The following is a 24,342-nucleotide window of genomic DNA, read 5'->3' as shown; positions in this document are numbered from 1 at the left end:
CTGAGGCCACCAATGCCCTGGCCTCCTCTTAGGGATCAGCTAGCTCTCATCCTGCCCAGCGCAGGCCATTGGGTGTCCATCCCTCTGGTGCTCTTACTACACACAAAAACACTTTTTTGGGTTTTGAGGGGCATTTTTTTAAAAAACAAGTTCTTACTTTGTTGCCCAGGCTGGCCTTGAACTTGTGGTTATCCTCCTGCCTCAGCCTCCCAAATGCTGGGATTATAAGCATGAGCCAACATATCTGACACTTCTCTACACTATTCAGTATACATAGAATGCTGCCTTCAATCCTCAAATGTTCCAAGAGTAATAAATTCTTTATCAGATGTTAAACGTTTTATAAATTGATACCTCTTAATGAGTATTGAACTTACTGAAGATAATGCAATAGATCCAAAGCCAGTTGAAACTGGATCCAATTGTACAAAAGGTAGCAAGTTATACAGTAGGCCTAACACTTCACACAGCAAACATAAACTGTTTAGTAAGCTAAAAATAAATGTCTATTTCGACTTTCACTTTTAATCATAAACCCGTAATAAATTCCAGACAGATCAACTGCTTTTCTAAATGGAGAGAGCTGACCCTGTTCATCACAGATTCCCAGGGCCTCCCTTGGGGCTGGTGTGCAGCCAACTTGGAAAATGCTGCCGGACAGGAAACAAACTAACTCGACTTCCAACTCTGCTGCTCACTATTGTGCAACCCTGGGCAAGAGTTTGTGTCTCTGTCCTTCACATCCAGTTTATAAAGGGTGAGTGACTCAAAATAACACCAAAACCATGAGCATAAAGGTCCATACAATTCGGCACAAGGAGTCTGGCACAGGAACCTCCACCTGAGGTTCAGCACTTGGACGCTGAGGCAAGGGGACTGTCACAAGTTTGAGGCCAGCCTGGGCTACAGAGTAAGACTCTGTCTCAAAATGAAAACAAAACAAAAAAATAGCCTAAGTAATCAAGATTAGAAAGCTGCTGTCATCCACGATGCTCTTCTTCAGGTATGCTTAGCATTAATATTTTAGTGCTAAGAACAATGCCATTTCTCTCAGTAACCATCTTTATTTAATAAAGTAGACTAAATTATAAGAGCATACATTTTCCCTTGGGGCCTCAGTAAAATTGTTTTACTTTGGTATGGGGAAAAGTTGCAGCCCATAAGCACATCTCTTTTTCCTGAATTGGCCCTTTTACCAAAAAAGGCCTGGCTGGCATCTCTGCCCTACAGGATATGGGAAATTTCCCTTTCACTGTTACTGTCAAGAAAACTAAGGGAAGAGACAAGGCCAGGATCCCCAGAGACACATGTGAAGTTTTACTTTCCCTGACTTTTCTAACAATACTTCTCCCCTGGCCTAGGAGGAGAACCATTCAGGTTCAAGGAGAGGTTAGAGGATAAGAACTTGTCTATCATATATCTAGTCCATCTAACTGCAAGGTACATGATACATGCTCCATTCTACTCAGCAAACCTATAACTAGCACCATCCCTCTCCGCTCATTTTCCTGCAAGGACACACAGACAAGGCTCAGTACTCTTTGAAGAGCCGTTCCCATAGAATGACCAGAGCTTCTGGGAGCTGCACAATGCTGCCATGCTACCCTTAAGTTCCCATCACACTTCCACTACAATGGTTGAACCTAGACTCACACTGCCCATGATGATTAACCTAGATTATCATCTTGACAGGACCTAGACTCAACTAGGAGACAAGCCTCTGAGCATGCCTGTGGGGTAAGACTGGGTCAGCTTCTGGGCATGCCTGTGAAGGTTAATGGAGGTGAAACGATCCTCTTAACTGTGGGCAGCACCCTTCTATAGGCTGGGTTCCAGGACTAAACAAAAAAGAAAGTGAGCTGAACTTCAGTCTTCTCTCTGCTTCTGCCTATGGCCGTAGGTGAGCACCTATCTCAAGCTCTCGCTGCTGTGACAGCCTACCCTCTCAAACTGCGAGCCAAATAAGCCTGCCTGCCTGCCTGCCTGCCTGCCTTCCTTCCGTCCTTCCTTCTGTCCTTCCGCTGCTTCAGTCAGATCCTTTGCTTCAGCAAGACAAGTAACTAGTAGAGCCCACTAAAGTCAGGTACTGTGGGGACAAATTGAACTGTCTTCCACTTCGTCTATCACAACAGACTTACACACAAAACTAGAGGACAAAGCTTCCGAAGTGTTACTGTGAAGACGAAGCTGCTCACACTTGTTAATCTCGGACTCTCAGGTATGAGGAACTAAATAATACATATGGTTACAATTTACGAATCAAGTCTCAACTGTTCATTGAGTTTGGCTCAAGGCTGAAGCATTTGGGGCCCTGGCTAGTACAGGAAGTGATGGATGGCCCTGGTTTATAAGCAGTTCCTTGTTGTACCACTTTAGATCCCCACTGCTTTGCTGTCTTCAGTACTAGAAGCTCTTAGACTATGAACTCATCAAATAATCCCCACTTCGCCTGGCCTCCTGGAAGAGAGGATTCATGGCTCTCTCTTGCTGTATGAGGCAGAGAGCCTACAGTTTCTACTAGACTCTTGCCATTTTCTTCCCTTTCACCCTCTAAGCTGGCTAAGGCTGGCTTCAAATTCATAATCTTCCTGACTCAGCTCCTAAATGCTGCAATTACAGGTGTACACCGCCACACCTGTATTCTACTCTAAATCTTCCCATATTCATGTCTTTCCATTTTTTCATGCTCTGTTTAGTCCATTTATTATTTTTACTTGGGGAATATATCATTCTGTAAACATTATTATTCTTTGTAATGATGGCTTGATAATACATATCTATGTATTTTTATAATCTTTTTTAAAAATTACACATATACATATATATGTGTGTGTGTGTGTGTGTGTGTGTGTGTGTGTGTGTGTATATATATATATATATATATATATATATTACAGCAGTTTCTCAACCTGTGGGTCCCATTGGGGTCAAATGACTCTTCACAGGGGTTGTCTAAGACAATCAGAAAACACAGATATTTACATTATGATACATAACAGTAGCAAAATTATGGTTATGAAGTAGCAACGAAAAGAATTTTATGGTTGGAGATCAGCACACCATGAGGAACTGTATTAAAGGGTCGCAGCATTAAGAAGGCTGAAAACCACTGCTATAGTATGTGTGCATGCACATTCAGAGGCCAGGAGGGGACATCAGGTGTCTTCTTCTATTGATTTCTTTATTCCCTTGAGACAGAGTCTCTCCCTGAACCTGAAGCTTGCTGTTCAGCTGAACTGACTGACCACTGAACTCCTGGGATCTGCTTGTCTCTGCCCTCCAACGCTGGGGTCAAAAGTATGTGTGGCCACACCTGGCTTTTACATCAGCACTATAGATCCAAACTTGGGTTCTCATACTTGCACAGGAAGCATTCTGACAAACTAAGTCATCTCTCCAGTCCATATTTGTACATTTTTTTTTTTTTTTTTTTTGGTTTTTCGAGACAGGGTTTCTCTGTGTAGCTTTGTGCCTTTCCTGGAACTCACTTGGTAGACCAGGCTGGCCTTGAACTCACAGAGATCCGCCTGCCTCTGCCTCCCGAGTGCTGGGATTAAAGGCGTGCGCCACCACCGCCCGGCTCCATATTTGTACATTTTAAAATGCAAACTCCATCTGTTCACTAAACAGAGATGTACTGAGCACCAAATATGTGCCATCACTAAAGCTATAATGAAGTTCATCTGTAGTGCAAATTCTAATTGGTCTTAATAATAAAAACCCAGAGTCAGATATCGGGGTGAATGCTGAAGATCAGAAAGACAAAGGAGCAAGCCACAGCCACCTCTTACCTCGCCAACTCCTCAGCCTGAAAGGAGGCTGAGCTCCTGTCTCAGCAGCCTTATGTTCCTCTCTCCACCCAGCCATATCACTTCCTGTTTCCTCCTCCCCAGTGCTGGGATTAAAGGCATGTGCCTCCCAAGTACTGGGATCAAAGGCATGATCACAAGTTCTGGGATTAAAGGTGTGTGCCACCACTGCCTGGCCTCTATGGCTAACTAGTGGCTAGCTCCACACTCTGATCTCCAGGCAAGCTTTATTTATTAGAGCACAAACAAAATATCAGCACATTCATCTTACTCGGCTCACAGTCTATACGTTGGAATAGACAATGATAATATAGTCTACAAAAAATAGGAAACAGAATTTACCTTGAAGTGGTAGTTAGTAAAAACACAGAGCATAAGAAAATAAATACTTAAATAGCAAAATAAACTCAAAGTACAGTTTTTTAAAAAAGGAGAAAACGGCCCCCTTCTATTTATGAACTATATCTATAATTTAGAATTATAACAACAATAAGTATTTCCAAACCTCACATCCACTGTGTTATTCGTTTCATGGTCAAACACTTCAAAGGCCTCTTTGATCTTCTTATGGAATTCTGCCACTATTACCTCTGCAAAACACAAAGTCAACAAAATTACCTTAATTATTAGTTCAAAACAAAAATCCCAGTAACCTAACTAGAAATCCTTTTGGGTTTCTGTTTGTTTTGTCTGACCATCCATCTGTCCATCCGTCTGTTTTGAGACAGGGTCTCACTGTCTGTTTTGAGACAGGGTCTCACTGTCGAGATATGTAGACCAAGCTGTCTTTCCATTTCCTCAATGCTGAGACTCCGGGCACATGCCATTATGTCTGGCTAACATAGAGAGCTAAATAAGGAAGAACCTAAAGAGCCATTCTTGGTCCCTGTATAAATCATATGCATGCTAACTCCCTCTGGAAATGTCCAAGAACAGGTCTTACAAAAGCGAGTTAAAAAGGAACAGGCTATTCTGGTACAGTCCCTCACGCTGGGGAAGTCATGGCGCCAAACATTTTTTTCTGAGGTATAACAGTAAACTTATTTGAATATTCATCTTGTGTGTGTGTATATGTGGTGTGTGTGTGTGTGTGCACATATGTGCACATGTGTGTGTGCATGTGCACTCATGCCCACACCAAATGTGGAGCTTACAGCTTCAGATAGATTGGCTGGCTATACCCCAGAACCTGCCTGTCTCTGCCCTCCACTGCTGGAGTTACAGATGTGCCCTGCTGCCCCTGGCTTTTCTATGTTTGCCAGGGATTCAAATCCAGGTCCTCTTGTTTGTACCACCTCTTGCTGCTCAGTCACTGAGACATCTCCCCACTGAGCAATCCCTGCAGGCCCTAATTTTGGTTGTAAATACAATGTATGTACACTAAAAGCCACCACCCAGATCTCACCTGGAGACCTGCCAGCCTACCCTCTAGCTAACATAGTTTAGGTGCCATCCTAGCTCAACAAGAAAAGTAAACCCAAGACAACAAACACCATGTAGTTATTAGGCTGCTCATCACCTTTGTTCTGTTCCTGAGGAGGGTTGAAGGTGGGTGAGAGGCATATAAACCCACCTGTGCATCCTTCACACACCTTTAAACAAGAGTGTGATTAAAACTCACTTACATGAAACAGTGAAGTAGTTAATAAACATTATTGAGAACGGACTACATTCCAGACACTAACAAGGTCATAGTAAGAAGTAAAAACAGACAAAAGTTCTTGCCTCACAGCTGTTTTTACTGGAAAGATATATAAATGTCTACATTTTTGCTGACATATACAGTAGGTTGCATGACCTTAAACACAGAAAAAAAGAAAAAAGTAAGAGATATGAAGAGTCCCGGTGAGAATGCCCACCTTAGTGACAAGGTGACAGGGCACAGCTGCCAGACAGGAAGAACTCTTCTGCAAATATCTCCGGAAAGTTTTCAGACAGAGGGAAAAGGGAGTGCAGAAGAGCAGGCTAACTAATGAACAGACAGCTGTGAGCTGTTGGGTGGGAGCTGAATCCTTTAAGAATTTTGAACTTCCTCTGAATGCAATGAGAAACCACTGGAAGGTTCTAGGCACTATGGTGGCCTACTCTTCTTTTTGCCTGTCACTGTGTTGAGAAGACACTGGAAGGGGGAAGGTGGTCACAGAGACCAGTGCGGAGGCTGCTTCAGTATCTCTTTCAGACATGGTCAATGGTGTCTTAGTTAAGGTCTCTAGTGCTGTGAGGAGACACCATGACAACAGTAACTCTTGTGAAGGAAAACATTTATTTGGGGCTGGCTTACAGTTTCAGAGGTTCAGTTCAGCCGGGCGGTGGTGGTGCACGCCTTTAATCCCAGCTCTCGGGAGGCAGAGCCAGGCGGATCTCTGTGAGTTCGAGGCCAGCCTGGGCTACCAAGTGAGTTCCAGGAAAAGTGCAAAGCTATACAGAGAAACCCTGTCTCGAAAAAACCAAAACCAAAACCAAAAAAAAAAAAAAAAAAAAAAAAAACAGAGGTTCAGTTCATATGAGAAGCATGGCAACATGCAGGCAGGCATGGTGCCGGAGAAGGAGCTGAGAGTCCTACATCTGATCCACCGGCAGCAGAAGGAGTCTGCCACATTAGGCCTAGCTTGAGCATATAAAACCTCAAAGCCCACCTCCACAATGACACGCCTACTCCAACAACTCCACACCTCTTAATAGTGCCATTCCCTATGGGCCAAGCCTTCAAATACATGAGTCTATGGGGGCCATGCCTATTCAAACCACCACAGGGGCTGAGACTAGAAGGGGAACCATGGACATAAAAAGAAATTCTGGTTAAGATCACTAAGGCGTGCTGACAGATTTGATCGGTAAAAAGAAATTCTGGTTAAGATCACTAAGGTGTGCTGACAGATTTGATGGGAGTGGGGGGCAAGACTGACTTCAAAGTGTTTCAATGAGTAAAAGAAGGAGAAACTAGAGATACAGCTGAGTGATGGAACACAGGTGGGAGGCTACAGTCCCCCCATCAAAGAGGGGGCATTATCAAGTCTCAAATTTTTACACTGGCACAGCCATGTATTCAAGTCTCAAAGTTTATGAAGCAATACATACAACAGGATATCCAGAAAGGAAGAGAAAGATAAAGTGTGAGCATAGTTTATTACAAATATAAAACCACCAAATATGGAGCGAGACCTCATACCTGCCCCACCTTAGGTAGAGGCCACAGGAAGGAATAATAATCTAAAAGTCAAAAGGAAAAAATGGGAAATTTTTCTAACCCTCATTCTCTTTACTCTAATGCAATCACTAATCATTATGTCCTGTCTCCTCCAATCCTTCTTTCTATGGCCCCTGATACATGGTCTTTCATTCTCGACATTCATTCACTCAGGAAGTAGTTACTGGGTAAGTACGAGGTATCTGGTTCCAGGCCGGGTGCTTTATAAACACATAGAGCCAAATACCTCCTTCTTAGAACTGAAGAAACCAAGGCTCATTGCGGTTCAGCAACTCACCCAAGGTCAGAGTTTATTAAGGGGCAGAGTGGGATGGAACCCAGATCTTTCCCACTGAATCCTGTTCCCCGATAAATCTCACTCCACTGATTATTAGTATTCATAACATAAGAACTATAACCTGTAGTTCCTTCCTTTAAATGTTCTTTTCCAGACTGCAGCATAATCTTCCATTTTTAGCAGCACCACAGGAATACAACAGGATTTAGTGACATAATTAAATTTTACTATAACATGGCAATGAAAAGCTTGCTAATTTTATAAACAAAACACGAACGTTGCTCCATTACTTAAATTTACACTTCTCTGATTACACGTGAATCTCGATAATAGCCCATGTGTTTGTTTGCCAGCTGTTTTCAGTTATTAACTGTCAGCTTGTGTTCTCCACTCACTCAGTCCCAACCAGGATCTTCTCTTACTTCTTAACCATTTGTGCGAGCTCCCGGAAAGCAAGACTGAGCCCGCAAAAGCACTGCCAACAAGTTTCAAGGTCACTTGTTGAATTAGGTTTTGTAAAATGAGAACAGATGCTCTTGCTAACTATCCAATACCAGTGGCAGGGCAAAGGATACAGGAGAGTTTAAATTAGCTAAAATCACCTAAAAATCTTTACCTTCTCCCCCAGAATTAGTTACTCAGCATTGTTCTGTAATCTGTCACTCAGAGATAACTTGTAAGTAGTCTTTCTTCTCAGAAGATATCGCACTGTAAGTTACTCGGCATTGTTCTGTAATCTTTCACTCAAAGATAACTTGTAAGTAGTCTTTCTTCTCAGAAGATATTGCACTGTACATCTGTGTGATTGCTTGATAATCAATTGGAGGTCTTTACCAACTCTGTCATTGTGGATATTCAGAATATTTTCATTAGTGGGCAATTCCGTCCAGTTCACTCTTGTGCATTCATCATCTACCTCATTGGAATTCAATGGTGGAGGAGGCTGGGGAGATGGCTGAGTCAGGAAAGTGCTCACTGAGAAGCATTGAGGACCTGAGTTCAATCCCCAGCACCCACATAAAAACTCACCACGGCAGCAATGCTTGTAATCTCAGTGCTCAGAGGCAGAGACAAGAGGTCCCTAGGGCTTGCTCACCAGCACTCTAGCCATATCAGTGAGCTCCAAGTGGACAGCAACTGAGGAAGGTACCTGATGTTGGTTTCTGGCCTTCTCTCTCTCTCTCTCTCTCTCTCTCTCTCTCTCTCTCTCTCTCTCTCTCTCTCTTTATCTATCTATCTCTCTATCTCTCTCTCTCTCTCTCACACTCACACATACACACACACACACTCATGCACACACACACATTCCAGCATACACATACAGACAAATGTCTATGCACATGCACACAAAGAAGATGGAAGATTGGCCAGGCGGCGGTGGTGCATGCCTTTGATTCCAGCACTCAGGAAGCAGAGCCGGGCAGATCTCTGTGAGTTTGAGGCCAGCCTGGTCTACAGAGTGAGATCCAGGACAGGCACCAAAACTACACAGAGAAACCCTGTCTCAAAAAAACAAAAAAAAAAAAAAAAAAAAAGAAGAAGAAAAGAAAGAAAGATGTTGTTGTTGTTATTGAGAGGTTTCACATCCCCCAGGCTGACCTCATATACATATACAGTCATATACAGCAGAGGATGACCTTGAACTTCTGATCCTCTTTCCACCACCTCCTAAGTACTGGGAGTTCATGCAAGTGCCACCACACCTGATCTATACAGTGTAGGTGTCAGGGATCTACCCACTACTTCACACATGCCAGGAAAGTACTCTACCAACCGACCTACATCCCTAACCCCAGGAAAGTCCACATTAGTCATAACCATCAGAACTCAGCTAGAGAGCCCACTGTTACCCACTCTGGAAAGGAATTCAGGGAACTACTGGAGAAATGGATTGATAGTTCAGAAAACCAAAGAGCTGGCATTCATCTTCAAGTGCAACCAGTTGGGACTGAGGGGCTGGTGGCTCTAAAGACTGTAACGCTCATGATCACACATCAGCCACCTCTGCTCCTGTGCAGCTTTTAGCCTTTTAGCAGCAGCCAAGCTCGCTGCATGGCTCTGACAGCATGCACTGTGCATAGCTAAAATCTTTATCATTATTCTAATAGACATTGTTTTTCCTGTTTGTTGTGAGACAAGCCCTCATTATGTAGCACAAGTAGGTCTGTAACTCAAACTCCTCCTGCACCAATCCTCTGATTGCTGGGATTATAGGCATAAATTACCACACCCACTCTTGGAATTATTATGAAGTAATTAATATAAGAAAGCTCAGCGGGAGTGGGGGGGGGTCCTCGGGTGGCTGAGGCAGACAGATCTCTGTGAGTTGTTTCAAACCCCCCCCAAAAAAGAAAAGAAAGCTCAGCTGAATTAATAAGCCATTTATATTAGCAGAAATGTTTAAGTTATATTTGTCAGTTACAAACTTATAATTTTAATAATTGCAATTTTTTTACTAGTTTCAAAATGTTTTCACATTTTTTGTTTGTTTGTTTTTTGTTTTTTGTTTTTCGAGACAGGGTTTCTCTGTGTAGTTTTGGTGCCTGTCCTAGATCTCACTCTGTAGCCCACGATGGCCACGAACTCACAGAGATCCACCTGGCTCTGCCTCCCGAGTGCTGGGATTAAAGGCGTGCGCCACCAACACCCAGCTGTTTTCACATTTTTTGAGTGAAGTTTTTCACTGGTGGAATACTATCAAAACTTGAGAGACTTATACAAAAATTTATATCAAGAATAGAATCTTGGGCTGGGAGGTGGTGGCCCAACACAGAACGAGATCCAGGACAGGCTCTAAAACTACACAGAAGAAACCCTGTCTTGAAAAACAAAAAACAAAAAAAAAATTGAATCTTGGGCCAGGCATTGTGGCCCACCCCTTTAGCAGATCTCTGTGAGTTTGAGGCCATCCTGGTCTACAGAGTGAGTTCCAAGACAGCCGGGGCTACATTGTGAGACCCTGTCTCAAGGGAAATATATTGAACTTCAACCACGGTTAGGGGCACACATTTGTATCCCAGCACTCAGGAGGTACAGGCAGAAGGATCAAGCATTCAAAGTCCTCCTCAGCTATACAGTGAGGCCTTAGCTTAAAAAAGTAACAATAATGATTATCTTTTTATTAAGTGTGTGGGCATGTGTCTTTCTGAGTACAGATGACCACAGATCCAGAAGAGCATCTCCAGTGCCCTGGATGGATTCATAGGCAGCTGTGAACTATCTGAGGGGTGCTGAGAGGCAAACTTGGGTCCTCTGAAAGAGCAGCAAATGCTCTAATCCCCGAGCCATCTTTCCAGCCCAGAAAGTAAATTGAAAAAAAGTAAAAAGAATGTAATAGTTTAGATGTTGTAGCCAGTGGGGAGGATTTTGAATTCAAGGTCAGTCTCAGCTACACTGTGAGGCCCTGTTTCAAAAACTAAGGCGGGGCTGGCAAGGGAGTAAGGGCGCTTCCCGTGCAAACCTGACCTCCTGAGTTCAACCCCTGGAACCTTGTTAACGGTGGAAGGAGAGAAAGGACTCCCTAGAGTTGTCCTCTAGCCTCTACACACACCCCACAGCACACACCTCCGCCACAATGATGATGACAGTAATAAATTAAAAACAAGGAGATGTAGCTCAGGTCCCAGGCTGGCCTAGCACGTGCAAACGTTTATCTCCAGCACTGCACAACAAAAGGTCACCGAGGCACTTACTGACGTCCGAAAGCTCCTCCAGCTATTACCCCAGCATGTCATACAGTACTGTTTTCCATGCTTATGCTTTGCGTGGTAAGTCACTCTCGGCCCAAAGGTCATCACCTTGAACTGTCACTCTCCTACAGCTCGACTATCTCAGGGACGCGAGACTCACCTCCGACCTTTCTGCCTATGGTCACCTTTCCCATCCTACTCAAATAATCACTAGCTATATTCTGCTCCCCAATGCTACTCGGACCCTCCTACTCAGAACTTACTTTTCCCATTTCTTTAATTAAGAAACTTTCAAACATACGGAAAAGTTGAAAGCTTAGTAGCAGCCCTGTGCCCACCACCCAGATTGAAGTATTGTGAAGAGTGCCATTTTCCCTGCCCTCCCTCCATTTCTAAGTAATTGCAGGCACAGTAATACTTTACCCTGAACACTTCAACATGCATCTCCTAAAAATAAGGACAATCTCCTATATAATATCAATGCTATTTTAATATCCTTAAAAAATAACCAAATTCACTACAATCATCTAGTCTCTATTCCATATCCAAATGTCTCCATCTGTCCCCAAATGTCTTCGCTACTTCCTTCAACCTAAAATTTTATAAACATTTATGTATGCCGTTTAACATGTACGTGTGCATTTTCAACAGTCCCTATTGTTCCCCAATCCCCTCCACACTTAGGAAATCAGTTTGTTGCTGAGACCGTGCTACACACTAAATAATCTGAACTTGACTGAAAGCTTCCCTTTCAATTACTGATCCATTAAAGTCCATCCCTTCAGGGAATGCCACCTACCAGTTCTCATTGCCCTCAAGTGACTCCTGATCAAGATCTCTCTCTCTCTCTCTCTCTCTCTCTCTCTCTCTCTCTCTCTCTCTCTCTCTCTCTCCCTCTCCCTCTCCCTCTCCCTCTCCCTCTCTCCCTCCCCTCTCCAAATTTACCATTCAGACTCACTCGGTTTACAAAGCATGTCCAAAGTTCTACTTACTAAACACTTCTGAAATACTTCCCCTTCCATCTGTACTGCACCATTTAGGTGTAGAGACTCAATGGAGTTTAATCCTGTGACCTCGTGCTCTCTAATCCTTCAGTGGTCCCCCATAGGCCATTCCAAGTAACAGCAAGCCTCCTTAGCTGGACACATGAAGACCTTTATGAACTAGATAGGCCCCAACCTGTCTCCAGCAGATATGTTTATTTTTATTTTTCAGGTTTTTTTTTTATTTAATTTTTGAGACAGAGTCTCTGTGAAGCCCAGGCTGCCCTCAAAGTCATCATGTAGCCCAGGACAGCCTCCTACTTCAGCTTCCCACATGCTGGGATTACAGGCATGTGCCACCATGCCTAAATTTCCCAATACATTTTTTTAAACTCTTACAATTAAACATGAAAACAGCCTGATTTTAAAATGGGCAATGGACTTGAATAAATATTCCTAAAAAAAAAACAAAAATAACTACTCAGCACATGAGTAGGTGCTCTATACTGTTCGTCATTAGGGAAATGCTAATCAGAGGCACAATGAGATGGTATTTCACACACTAGGATGCCAACTATCAGAAAAACGGAAACTACCAGGTCACTATGTTTGAGTGACTGTCTCCTCTAAAACTCACGTTGGAATTTAACTGCTACTGGGTCTAAGAGTCAGGACCTTTAAGAGGGCACCAAGCCATGTGGCCCGTGCTCTCGACTGAGTTAAGGTACTTGCTATAGAAACTGAGTGAATTCAGCCTCCAGACCGGCCAGAATTGTGTCAACTTGACACAAGCAGTCATTTGGGAAGAGGGAACTTCAGCAGAGAAAATGCTGCCACCTGTGGGCATTGACCTGTGGGCAGTACCACCCCTGGCCTGGTGGTCCTAGATGCTGTAAGGAAGCAAGCTGAGCAAGCCATGAGGAACACACTGAATTTTTCTTTGGCTTCTGCTTCAGTTCCTGCCTTGAGTTCCTTCCCTGACTTCCCTTCATAATGGACTGTGATCAAGTCATGTAAGCTGAAATAAACCCTTTCCTCCCCAAGCTGCTTTTAGTGATGGTGTTTTATCACAGCACTAGAAACCCTAAGACAGAAATTAGTACCGGGGCATAGTCATGTGGTACTGCTGTGGAAGGCCTGACCACCTGGTGTTCTGGAGAGGACTGTGGAGGCGTTGTGACTTTGGGCTGGAAAGCCATTGAGTCTACAGAACTCTATAGGCTACTCTGTGGGAATTTAGATGATAATGCTGAGAGCAGTGCAGATAATGGAGGTCTGCCTTGCGAAGTTCCAGAGGGAAGTGCTGTTGTTGTTGTTGTTGTTTGCTTGTGTTTTTTTTAAGTTTATTTTGTTTTGTTTTTTGAGACATGGTTTCTCTGTGTAGCCCTGACTTGCCTGGAACTGGACCAGGCTAGCCTCTGCCTCCTGAGTGCTCGGATTAAAGGCATGTGCCACCACACACTCAGATCAGTGGGAAGTTTTAAGAATCGCTTAAAAATGCTTTTGCGGGGGGGGGGGGGGGGGGGGGGGGGGGGGGGGGGACACACAGTGGTGGTGCACACCTATAAACCCAGCACCCAGGAGGCAGAGGCAGGCAGACCTCTGTGAGTTTGAGGCCAGCCTGGGCTACAACGAGCCTGTCTTGAAAAACAAAACAAAACAAAACCCATGTTTGAGCCATTCTATATTTTGAATTAAGAACCAGTAAAGTGAAACCTTTGCTTTTCTAGGACAACTGATGCTGGTTAGTTAGGGATGGAAATTAGCAGTGATACAAAGAGACCATCTTCACCGAGTCTTCTGAGAAATGTTTTCTACAGGGCCAGCACACAGAAACTGTGGTCCAGAGCAGGCCAAGGCTCTACCTCATACTGGTGGTCAAACTTAACCAATGTGTAAGAGTCTCCCAAATGGTTTCTGGTTTTTTGTTTTTTGTTTTTTTTTTCCGAGACAGGGTTTCTCTGTGTAGATGGTTTCTGGTTTTTTGTTTTTTGTTTTTTTTTTCCGAGACAGGGTTTCTCTGTGTAGCTTTGCGCCTTTCCTGGAACTCACTTGGTAGCCCAGGCTGGCCTCGAACTCACAGAGATCCGCCTGGCTCTGCCTCCCGAGTGCTGGGATTAAAGGCGTGCGCCACCACCGCCCGGCGGTTTCTGGTTTTTACAGGCATGAATGAGTTGTCAGGCAGTGGTGGCACATGCCTTTAATCTCAGCATTTGGGAGGCAGAGGCAGGAGGATCTGTGAGTTCGAGGCCAGCCTGGTCTACAGGGCAAGTCATGGAGAGCAGCTGAGGCTTGGCATTGTGAGAGGCCAGGAGAGGCCACTGGTGAAGGCGCAGCCTCAACTGCAGTGCAGAGATTTCTGCATGTCTTTAAAAACTTAATTTTTAAAGTATTTGATTTTTTTAAAGACTGTGGCACTTCTAAAAGCTGGAGTGTTTTATGTTCTGATATTGATATTAATATTAATATGCCATCTTATGGACAAATAGGAAGGAAAGATTGAATGGTGATGGGTTTTTGTGTCAGGTTACCAAGGGGTCAGTTGTGTTGTCTAGTTTTATGTCAACTTAACACAAACTAAGTCATTTGTGAAGCAGGAACTTCAACTGAGAAAATGCTGCCCACCAGACTGGCCTGTGGGCAAGCTTGTGGGACATTTTCCTGATTGATAATTGAAGAAAGAGGGTTCAGACTATTGTAGGTGGGGCCATCACTGGGCTGGTGGTCCTGAATTCTATAAGAAAGCTGGCTGAGCAAGCCATAAGGAGCAAGCCAGTAAGCAGCACCCCTCCATGGCCTCTGCATCATCTCCCGCCTCCAGGTTCCTGCCCTGTTTGAGTTCCTGCCCTGATTTCCCTTCGTAATGGACTGTGACTGAGATATGTAAGGTGAAATAAATCCTTTCCTCCCCAAGCTGCTTTTGATCATGGTCTTTATCACAGCAGCAGTGACCCGAAGACCACCTCCTTCTCTGAGTTTCTCTCCTCTCCTCTTTCTCTCTTCTCTCTTCCCTCCTCCTTCCCTCCTGTTGTCTATCATGGACTGCACAGCAAGAAGGCTCTTGTCACATGCTGCTGATTTGATCTTAAACTTCCCAGTTCCTAGAACTTTCAGGAAATAAACTCCAGTTCTCTATAATATAGCCAATATTTTGTTATAGGAGCACAGACAAATAATGTAGACTATGTGGATGTAGAAAATTAAGAAACCCTTGTGGGGCTGGAGAGATGGCTCAGAGGTTAAGAGCACTGGCTGCTCTTCCAGAGGTCCTGAGTTCAATTCCCAGCAACCACATGGTGGCTCGCAACCATCTGTAATGAGATCTGGCACCCTCTTCTGGCCATGCAGGCAGAACACTGTATACATAATAAATAAATCTTTAAAAAAAAAAAAAAAAAAGAAAAAGAAACCCTTGTGAATTGCTTCTGGGAAGATAAAATGGTACAGATGATATTAAAAAAATATGGCAACTCCTCAAAAATTTAAACATTTCACTTCTATTGCTCCAACAATTCTGACTCAAAATCAGGGATTAGAATTTCCAGCAATCAAAAGACAGGCACAATCTAAGTACTCATAATCAAATGGATAGCAAACTGTGGTATACACACACAATGAAGTATTACTCAGTCTTAAAAAGAAGGGGACTTTGAACCTTGAAGACCATTACACTTAGTGATGATGTAAGTTAGACACAAAAGGACAAATACTGTATGACTTGACTTATATGAGGTCTATCAGACTCCCAAAGACAGAGGACATAGCAATGATTGCCATGAGCTGGAAGAGGAAGAAATGGGGATTCAGTGTGGGATGAGGAAACAGTTCTGGAATGGACAGTGGTAATGACGCACAGTATTATGAATGCGTTTAAAGTCACTGAACTGTACACTTAGAAATAGGTAAGACAGCTTGCAAAGGGCCTAATTTAAATAAACTTTACAAAGAATTAACCATTGTGGTTTTCTAAAGGTCCTACAGCTGTATATACTTGAAAATATACAAAAGAAAAAACAAAAAACCCTGAATTAAGCACTTCAAAAGGTGAACTGAATGAAAGATAGACTATACCTTAGTAAAAATGTCATTTAAAAGAGAGGAAGATGGCCAGGCGGTGGTGGCGCATGCTTTTAATCCCAGCGCTCGGGAGGCAGAGCCAGGTGGATCTCTGTGAGTTCGAGGCCAGCTAGTCTACAAAACGAGATCTAGGACAGGCACCAAAACTACACTGAGAAACCCTGTTTCGAAAAATCAAAAAAAAAAAAAAAAAAAAAAAAAAAGAGAGAGAGAGAGAGGAAGATACCTTACAATTCTTTGATTCACAGAGAATACAAATATATAGGAAAGCATTTCTATTATTCTAATAAATAGTGTATATTTTTACAGACAAAAAAGTTGAATGATTAAAAATAAAAATACCAAGCACTTAATGCAAATTTTCTTCTAGAAAAATCCCAGCAATACATTCACATTTTAATAAAAGCAATCCATTTTATTATGGCTATATACATACTGGCAAGCATTAAATTCATGTAGCCTTGGAAAAAACATTTTCTTTGGCAAAATCATAACAGCCCAAAGGTAAATTTCCAGACATTTATTTTCCCTCTAAGTGTTTCCAATATAAAATTGTTTGCTTAAAATCCTGAAGTGAAATGTTTACTTTAAAATATTAGTACTAGCCCAAAGTTTCCCAACTCTAGGATAAGTTCCTTTCTCCATGGTTATTTAAGAATTGATCAGAAAATCTGTATGCACAACTAATTTAATGGTAGAATTCATTTTCAAAAGCATTAGTATAGTGCCAGAGCATTGGTTCATCAGGTAAAGGTACTTGTGGTCAAGCTTGACAACCTGTTCCCAGAACCCTCATGAAAGAACCAACTCCAGCAAGCTGTCCTCTAACCTCTATGTACCCCACTCCCCCCAAAATAAATAAATGCAAAAAGCATTAGCATAGGATAGCACTAAATGCTCTAATTACTAGCCTAAACATGCTGCCATTATTTCATGCCCTTCTATCCTATGTTAGCAATTTCCATGAAGCTAAGAATATTAACTATCAGTAAAAAAAAAAAAATCTTCTATAGAATAGCCTAACAAGGGGGCTGGAGAGATGGCTCAGTGGTTAAGGTCACATACTGCTCTTCCAGCAGACCTGAGTTCAATTTCTAGCACCCACGTCAGACGGCTCACAACCACCTATAACTTCAGCTCCTCTGGCACACACACACACACACACACACACACACACACTAATTAGTTAATTAATTAATAATTTAAAAATAAGTAAGTAGGGGCTGGAGAGATAGCCAAGGAGTTCAGAATGCTTGCTGTTCTACCAGAGGACCTGAATTCAGTTCTCAGTACCCATGTCAGGCAGCTCACAACTTCCTGTAACTCCAGCTGGCTTCCAAAACCACCCACACAAGTGTGGCACATGCTTGAGAAGACATATACACAAAAACAAAAATAAATCACTTAAAAATAAGTCAGTGAGTATATAATTCAACAGCCTAAGAATGGGTCTTATCTACTCCATAATTAAGCAGTAGACTGAAAGAAATGATCTTTCTAACACAGAGGGAAGCCACATACCACCATGCAGCCACATCCCCACTGTGTACTTAACATATGAATATGCTTTTGTCGTATATCCAAGACCTTTAGTTTAAGATACAAACATATCCACACATAATGGTGCATGGACGTATCCCAGCTAGTCTATAAAGGAAGTGGAGACAGAAGAATTGCTCAGGCCCACGTGTTAGAAGCTAGCCTAGGCAATAAGGCAAGACCTATTTCAGGGGGAAAATGCAAGCATATATGATGCAATATCCAAAGTGAATGGAATAAAGAAGAAATCAATGCCAAACCTTCACAAACTCTTCCAAAATCTGAACCGAAGGCAACTCCTCCCCTCTTTCACTGAGTGTTAAATAGACTTAAGCATTTTTCTTTTTAATTCTTTCTCTTTTCTTAAGTGTGAATACCCTCTATGGTCCAGGTTGGTCACAAACACCTAGACTCAACTGATGCTCCCATCTCATCCTCCAAGCACATAGCATACAAGCCACACCACCACATCTAGCCTAAACATGATCAAAAAAAACAGAAAGAAATCAGAAAAAGGAATGCTACAGACCAATATTTCTTAGAGTCACAAAATCCTTCAAAACCACTAACAAGGGACTGGAACAATGGCTCAGTAATTAAGAGCACTTGTTGCTCTTGAAGAAGAACTAGGTTTGGTTCCTAGAACCGTCACAGTGCTCACAACCATTTGAAACTCCAATTCCAGGGAATCTATCTCCCTGTCTGGCCTCTCCAGACATCAGAACACACATGGCAGGTACACCAACACACATGCAGGTAAAACATCCATTCATATTAAGGAAATAAATAAATCTCTTAAAAATTATTTTTAATGAATTAATTATTTTATGTGCATTGGTGTTTTGCTTGCATGTATGTCTGTATAAGTGCGTTGGATTCCCTGGAACTGGAGTTACAGACAGTTGTGAGCTGCCATGTGGCTGCTGGGAATTGAACACAGGACTCTGTAAGAGCAGTCAGGGTTCCTAATTGCAGAGCCAATCTCACCAGCTCCTAAAATTATTTGAAAAAATAAGAAGAAGAAGACACATGATCATCTCAACTGCATCAAAAACTACCTGACAATATTCAACAGCTCTTCATGATTAAAAACAAAAATTCTGAGAACTAGGAATTTCTTAGCAGTGTCCAGCACAGTAGGGCCCTTATGAGAAACCTGGGACTGAAATCAGACTTTCCGGTGGAAGGTATTGTGCACTCCCGAGACTAGCATGGACAGAATTCTGCTGTGTATCAAGCTGGCACACAGCTATAGGCCAGCTTCCACTTCCTCTAAGGTTACTCTGATCCAAGTTTACAGCACAGAAGCCCAAAGCAAGCAGCTTGGGGACATTAAGGAAACAGCCTGAGGTCAGAGTGTCTTTTACTTTTTGTTGTATTTTCTCACTATATTCTGCAGGCTGCCATCAACTAGTTCCCAGCTCAGTGAAAGCTCTTGCCTCAGCCTGAGTAGCTGAGCCTCACAGGCAACTGACAGCATAGTGCTTTTCCAGTGCCCCAAACTTATTACTGACATTCTGGGCCAGTGTCCTCTTGTTGATATTCTTTTTGTTTCATAATTTGCCGGCTTTTTTTTTTTCTGTATACTTATCTAGGGATGTTCTGGGAAAGATTTAGGAGTAAGAATTTTAAGCTGGACAGTGGTGGTGCATGCTTTAATCCCAGCACTTGGGAGACAGAGGCAGGAGGATCTCTGTAAGTTTGAGGCCAAGGTAGTTCCAGGTCAGCCACAACAACACAAAGAAACCCTGTCTCAAAAAAACAAAACAAAAATTGTAACGACTTAGTGTTTTGAAAGAATATAACTCAATGTGTTATCACCAATTGTAAAAATGGGTAATCATCATGTTTCTCTTTGGCTAACGATGTAGATCATTGGTTAAATGCTTGTCTCATGTGTACCAGACCCTGGATTTGGTCCCTCCTAGTACCACAGAGAAGGAGGAACACATACACATACACACACACACACACACACACACACACACACACACACACACACACACACAGATGAAACAGTCCTTTTCAGGCTAAGAGGGTGTCTCAGTGGGTAAAAACACTTGTTTTAAAAAGCTTGAAAACCGGGCGGTGGTGGCACACGCCTGTAATCCCAGCACTTGGGAGGCAGAGCCAGGCAGATCTCTGTGAATTCGAGACCAGCCTGGGCTACAGAGTGAGATCCAGGACAGGCACCAAAACTACACAGAGAAACCCTATCTTGAAAAACAAAAACAAAAAGCTTGAACACCTAAGTTCAAATCTCAACACCTACATCAAAAGTCAAGAATGGCTATGCTCACAGCTGTAACCCCAGCACTGTAAGGGACCGAGATAGGGGCATCACTGGGGTTTGCTGGTTGCCAGACTAGCTCCAAGTTCAGTGAAAGACCCTAAGAGAGTAAGGCAGAAGGTGATAAAACAGGACACCCCCATCCTCCTTAGGCCTCCACATGCCCGTACACAGGTGTGAACATCCTCAAACATTTGTGTACACACACACACACACACACACACACACACACACACACACACACACACACACACACACACACGTGGAGTCCAGAGGGCAACCTCAGTTGTCACTCCTCAGACACAATCTTTTCTTTCTAGAACAGTCTCTGACTGTCCTGGGACTCAAGAAGCAGGCTAGGCTGGCTGGTCAGTGAGCCCCAGGGATCTGCCTCTCTTTGCCTCCCCCACAGTGCTAAGATTAAAGGCAAGCCTGTGCTGAGATGCCTGGCTTTTTTAAATGTGGATCCTGGGAATCACACTCTGGTCCCTTCAAGCATGTTACTGACAGCTATCTCCCCAGCCCACAAAGTCTTATTTTAACTTGATTCATTAGTCATGTCAATAAACAATGCCATAATTCATAAGTTTGCTCTAGAAAAAACCACCTTCTTGCTACAGAAAATATTTAAAGTGTAACTTTACCATATATGAGAACATGATTGGTTGATAATGGAAATACACCTATTTAATCATAATTATATCTAGTTTAATTAAGCCAGAGACATTAAATTAATTAAATAAAGTTAAAACCACAGTTCTTAAGTTTTTAATAAACTCTATGCAGTTTTGCTGAGCTTGAAGTACAATATTAACAATTACTTATTCATTTTTGGACAAATGGCATGTTCAGCAAATGTTCTAGTAAATGTTACTTTATGTAGAGTATCTATTTCCAAAATAAAAACAGAGAGAGAGAGATGGAGCATATGTGAACATTGATGGTCAGATGCTAAAGCAATACCAGAACCACCAGTTAACACAACCACTGCAACATATAGTTCATTTCAGGCTGTTTTATACATCTTAACATACTGTTTACTGCCAGAAGGCTTGTCTATTTTGATAAAATAAGAATCTCAGTATTTTTAAATGTTAGCAGACAGGAACATTGTTCAGTTCCTGCTACTCTCCATTCCCTATGCATTCTTCTGGGTATTTACTATATACTAATTCTTACATGTACATTTTAGAAAGATTATCCTTTGTATTGACTTAAACATCTTTTTCTCTTCCCAAAACAATTCAAAATATGTTTTAAAAGAATGATAGGCTAGGGAGGTAGTTCAGTGGTAGAGTGCTTGTCTAGTAGAGCACAGGCTTTGGATTTATTCACCAACACCACCAAGAAAGGAAAAAGAAAGGGAGAGAGAAAAGGAATGAAAAAGCAAGAGAAGAATTAAAAGGAACGATAATACAACACAGTCTCAGAAAAGAACCAAAAGCATGAGGAATACTTTGGTGTTTTGCCCCTTAATATCCCTATAATGAGATGTAGCTCGAAGAGAGAATCCAGCAACATTCAGGCAGGCTTGAGATTTTAGTGAGCCACAGTAAAGGAGGCTGAGTTTATCTAAGAGCAACAGCTGCAGAGTTTGTAAGTGAGTACCTATGGATCCCATATACGGGCAATAAATACAAAGATTCACTGAGGGGCTGGAGAGACGGTTCAGCAGCCAAGTGCATGGGACCCGAGTTCAGTTCCCAGCCCACAACCAGTGCACAACTGCCTGTCACTCCAGCTCCAAGGGATCTGACACCTTCTTCTGTCCCTAAGGATACCTGCACATGTATAACATACACACACATACACACACACACACACACACACACACACACACACACACACACACACACTCATCATCATCAATTTTAATGTGAATATACATATTGTTTGGGGTGTGTGTTTGTTTGCTTACTTGCTTTTTGAGACAGAGTCTTACTATGTAGCTCTGGCTGGCCTGGAATTCACTAGGTAGACCAAGCTGGACATGAACTCACAGAGACCTGCCTGCCTCTGCCTCCCAAGAGCTAGGATTAAAGATGTGTGCCAACATGCCTGGCATGTATATTTAAATTTTTGTTTTATTATTTTTATTTATGTGTGTATGTGTGTCTGTGGGAGCCAGGGGAGTTATAGTTCCCTAGAGTTGGAGTTATAGACAGTTGTGAGCTGCCCAACTTGGGTGCTAGGAATTAAACTCCTGTCCTCTGCAAGAGCAGTATGCACTTTTAACCACTGAGCCATCTCTCCAGCCCAATATAGATATAATTTTTTTAAAAAAATAATTTTTGAGCTGGGGCTGGAGAAATGGCTCAGTGGTTAAGAGCACTGGTTGCTCTTCCAAAGGACCAATGTTCAATTCCCAGCACCCACATGGCAGCTCACAACTGTTGTAACTCCAGTTCCAGGCGATCCAACACTCTCACAGACAAAACCAATACACATAAAAAATAAAAACAATATTTATGCCAGGCAGTGGTGGCACACACCTTTAGTCCCAGCACTCCGGAGGTAGAGGCAGGCGGATCTCTGTGAGTTCCAAGCCAGCGTGGTCTACAGAGCTAGTTCCAGGACAGCTAAGGCTACACAAAAAGAAACCCTATCTCGGGAAAAACAAACAAACAAAAGCAAAAAAAACAAACAATATTTATTGAGCACCTAACTGCTCAAGATAAGCCCTGCTTCTACGAAGTAACGAAACTGGAAGGGGCAAAGCTGGAGGCAGGGAGGGAAGAGGTGATCAATGCATCCCTACTGTGCCCGGGATCCCCAGGTCACACTGGAACTGCCTGCCTGCCTGCCTCCCACTCCCTGCTCCCATTAGCTGCAAGGTCAGTTCAACTGGGAGCCTCACCAGCTCACCTCACTGCTGCGTCCCTGGCCCCAGCACAAAACACACACAAGAAGGCTACTTAGAGCTCCATAAAGTTTACTGTATCAATGATTAAGCAATGAAAAACTCAAAGATCCCAGGTATCTTCATCTTAAATCAAAATTTGAGAAAGGACTCTGCTTGCAAATAACTTTTAAAAAAAATATTTATTGTGTGAAAGCTAGCCATAAAGAAGACATAAGATAACTGTTATTTATTAAGCAGTGCTATTTACTATGCATACTGTACATACGAGAGAAGCCACAAGGCACAACAAAATACTGTAAGAATTTTTGTTTTGTTTTGTTCTTTGTTTTTTGTTTTTCGAGACAAGGTTTCTCTGTGTAGTTTTGGTGCCTGTCCTGGATCTCGCTCTGTAGACCAGGCTGGCCTCGAACTCACAGAGATCCGCCTGCCTCTGCCTCCCGAGTGCTGGTATTAAAGGCCTGCGACACCACCGCCTGGCAAGAGTTTATTAAGGGAAAGAAGGGATGTGCATAGGCCTATGGAATGACCATACAGGAAGAGAGAGAAGGGATAGATGGAACCCGCTTTTATAGGTCCCCCACACATGTGAATATGGGTTTATGTAGCTACAACACGCATGTGCACGGATCACGTGTAGGACGTAAGGCCCTAGGATGACTAAGCATCTTGCCTGGCTACTGGAAAGCACATGTGCGGTCATGTAGCTGGGGGAGTGGCAGGGAATTCTAACAATAATGGACCAGACTTCTGGTCTGATGAAAATGAAAAGTAGTATTTCTTGAGCTGACTGAAACCTGGAATTTGAGTGCAAGTATTTCTCTACAGATTAGCTAGAAAAAGAACTCACACAGTTAAAGGTTAACAAGAGAAGAAAAGCCAGATGATTTAAGAACGTTTGAGGCAAGAAGAAATCAGTTAATACAGCAGTTGAACATGTACAGTCCCATCATTTCGCCTCCATTGTTTGCTGCTAAGGAGCTGTGCATAAAATGTCCGTCTGATTACACCACTCTCCAGCCTTCAGAAACTCCCCAATGGCTACAGACTAGAGACGTGCTCTGCCTAGTGAGCATGAGCACCTTGCCATGCCCCCATCTCCGAAGATTTTCAAGGACAGGGGAACCACTACTTGGCCAGTCATGTGAGCAACCCAGGAGCTAATTTCAGATATCTAGCAGCTCTGCTCCTGGAACAGAATTCTGGTTTGGTGGTGTGAGGGAGGTCTAGGAATCTCTTTCCATGGACTTCCTCAGAAGAATCTGCTGAGTGGCCAAGTTTGGGAACCACTCCATTAATATAACATTGCATTTACAAAGAACTCTAGACTGCGACCAGAAGGACCCCACAGTCAATCAGTGAGCTAACACTGGCTAAGGGGACTTGGGCAAGTTATTTTCCCTAAGGACTTAAGACATTTTGCCTTCTTCCCCATGTTGGGAGTAGACAGACTTGTGTTGTCATTCTAATGGGAAAAAAGACACTAAACAAACTACACAAAGAACTGAATGTGATCAAATCCTTACACTGCAACCAATTATTTGCATTTTACCTCCCTTATACACTAGGCCCCTCAATGTAATTAAAAGTTCATCTTTATATCTCCTGTA

General features: G+C 42.8%; 1 protein-coding gene across 4 annotated transcripts in view; it reads right to left on the bottom strand.

Annotated features, from left to right (window-relative positions):
• The window catches only part of Efcab2 (EF-hand calcium binding domain 2), a 108,189-nt gene that overhangs the window by 68,547 nt on the left and 15,300 nt on the right, over positions 1–24,342 (bottom strand). For 3 of the 4 annotated variants that reach the window (XM_052737773.1, XM_052737776.1, XM_052737775.1), the window contains exon 2: positions 4,315–4,399. In XM_052737773.1, coding sequence (XP_052593733.1) covers positions 4,315–4,399 — 85 coding nt within the window. The remainder of the gene's footprint in view (positions 1–4,314; positions 4,400–24,342) is intronic. The other variant, XM_052737774.1, reaches the window with a different exon arrangement.

This window comes from Peromyscus californicus, unplaced genomic scaffold (assembly GCF_007827085.1).
Source record: "Peromyscus californicus insignis strain IS unplaced genomic scaffold, ASM782708v3 Scaffold_14__1_contigs__length_90479793_seg_2, whole genome shotgun sequence".
Classification (NCBI taxonomy): Eukaryota; Metazoa; Chordata; class Mammalia; order Rodentia; family Cricetidae; genus Peromyscus; species Peromyscus californicus.
This window is presented reverse-complemented; position numbering and strand designations above follow the sequence as displayed.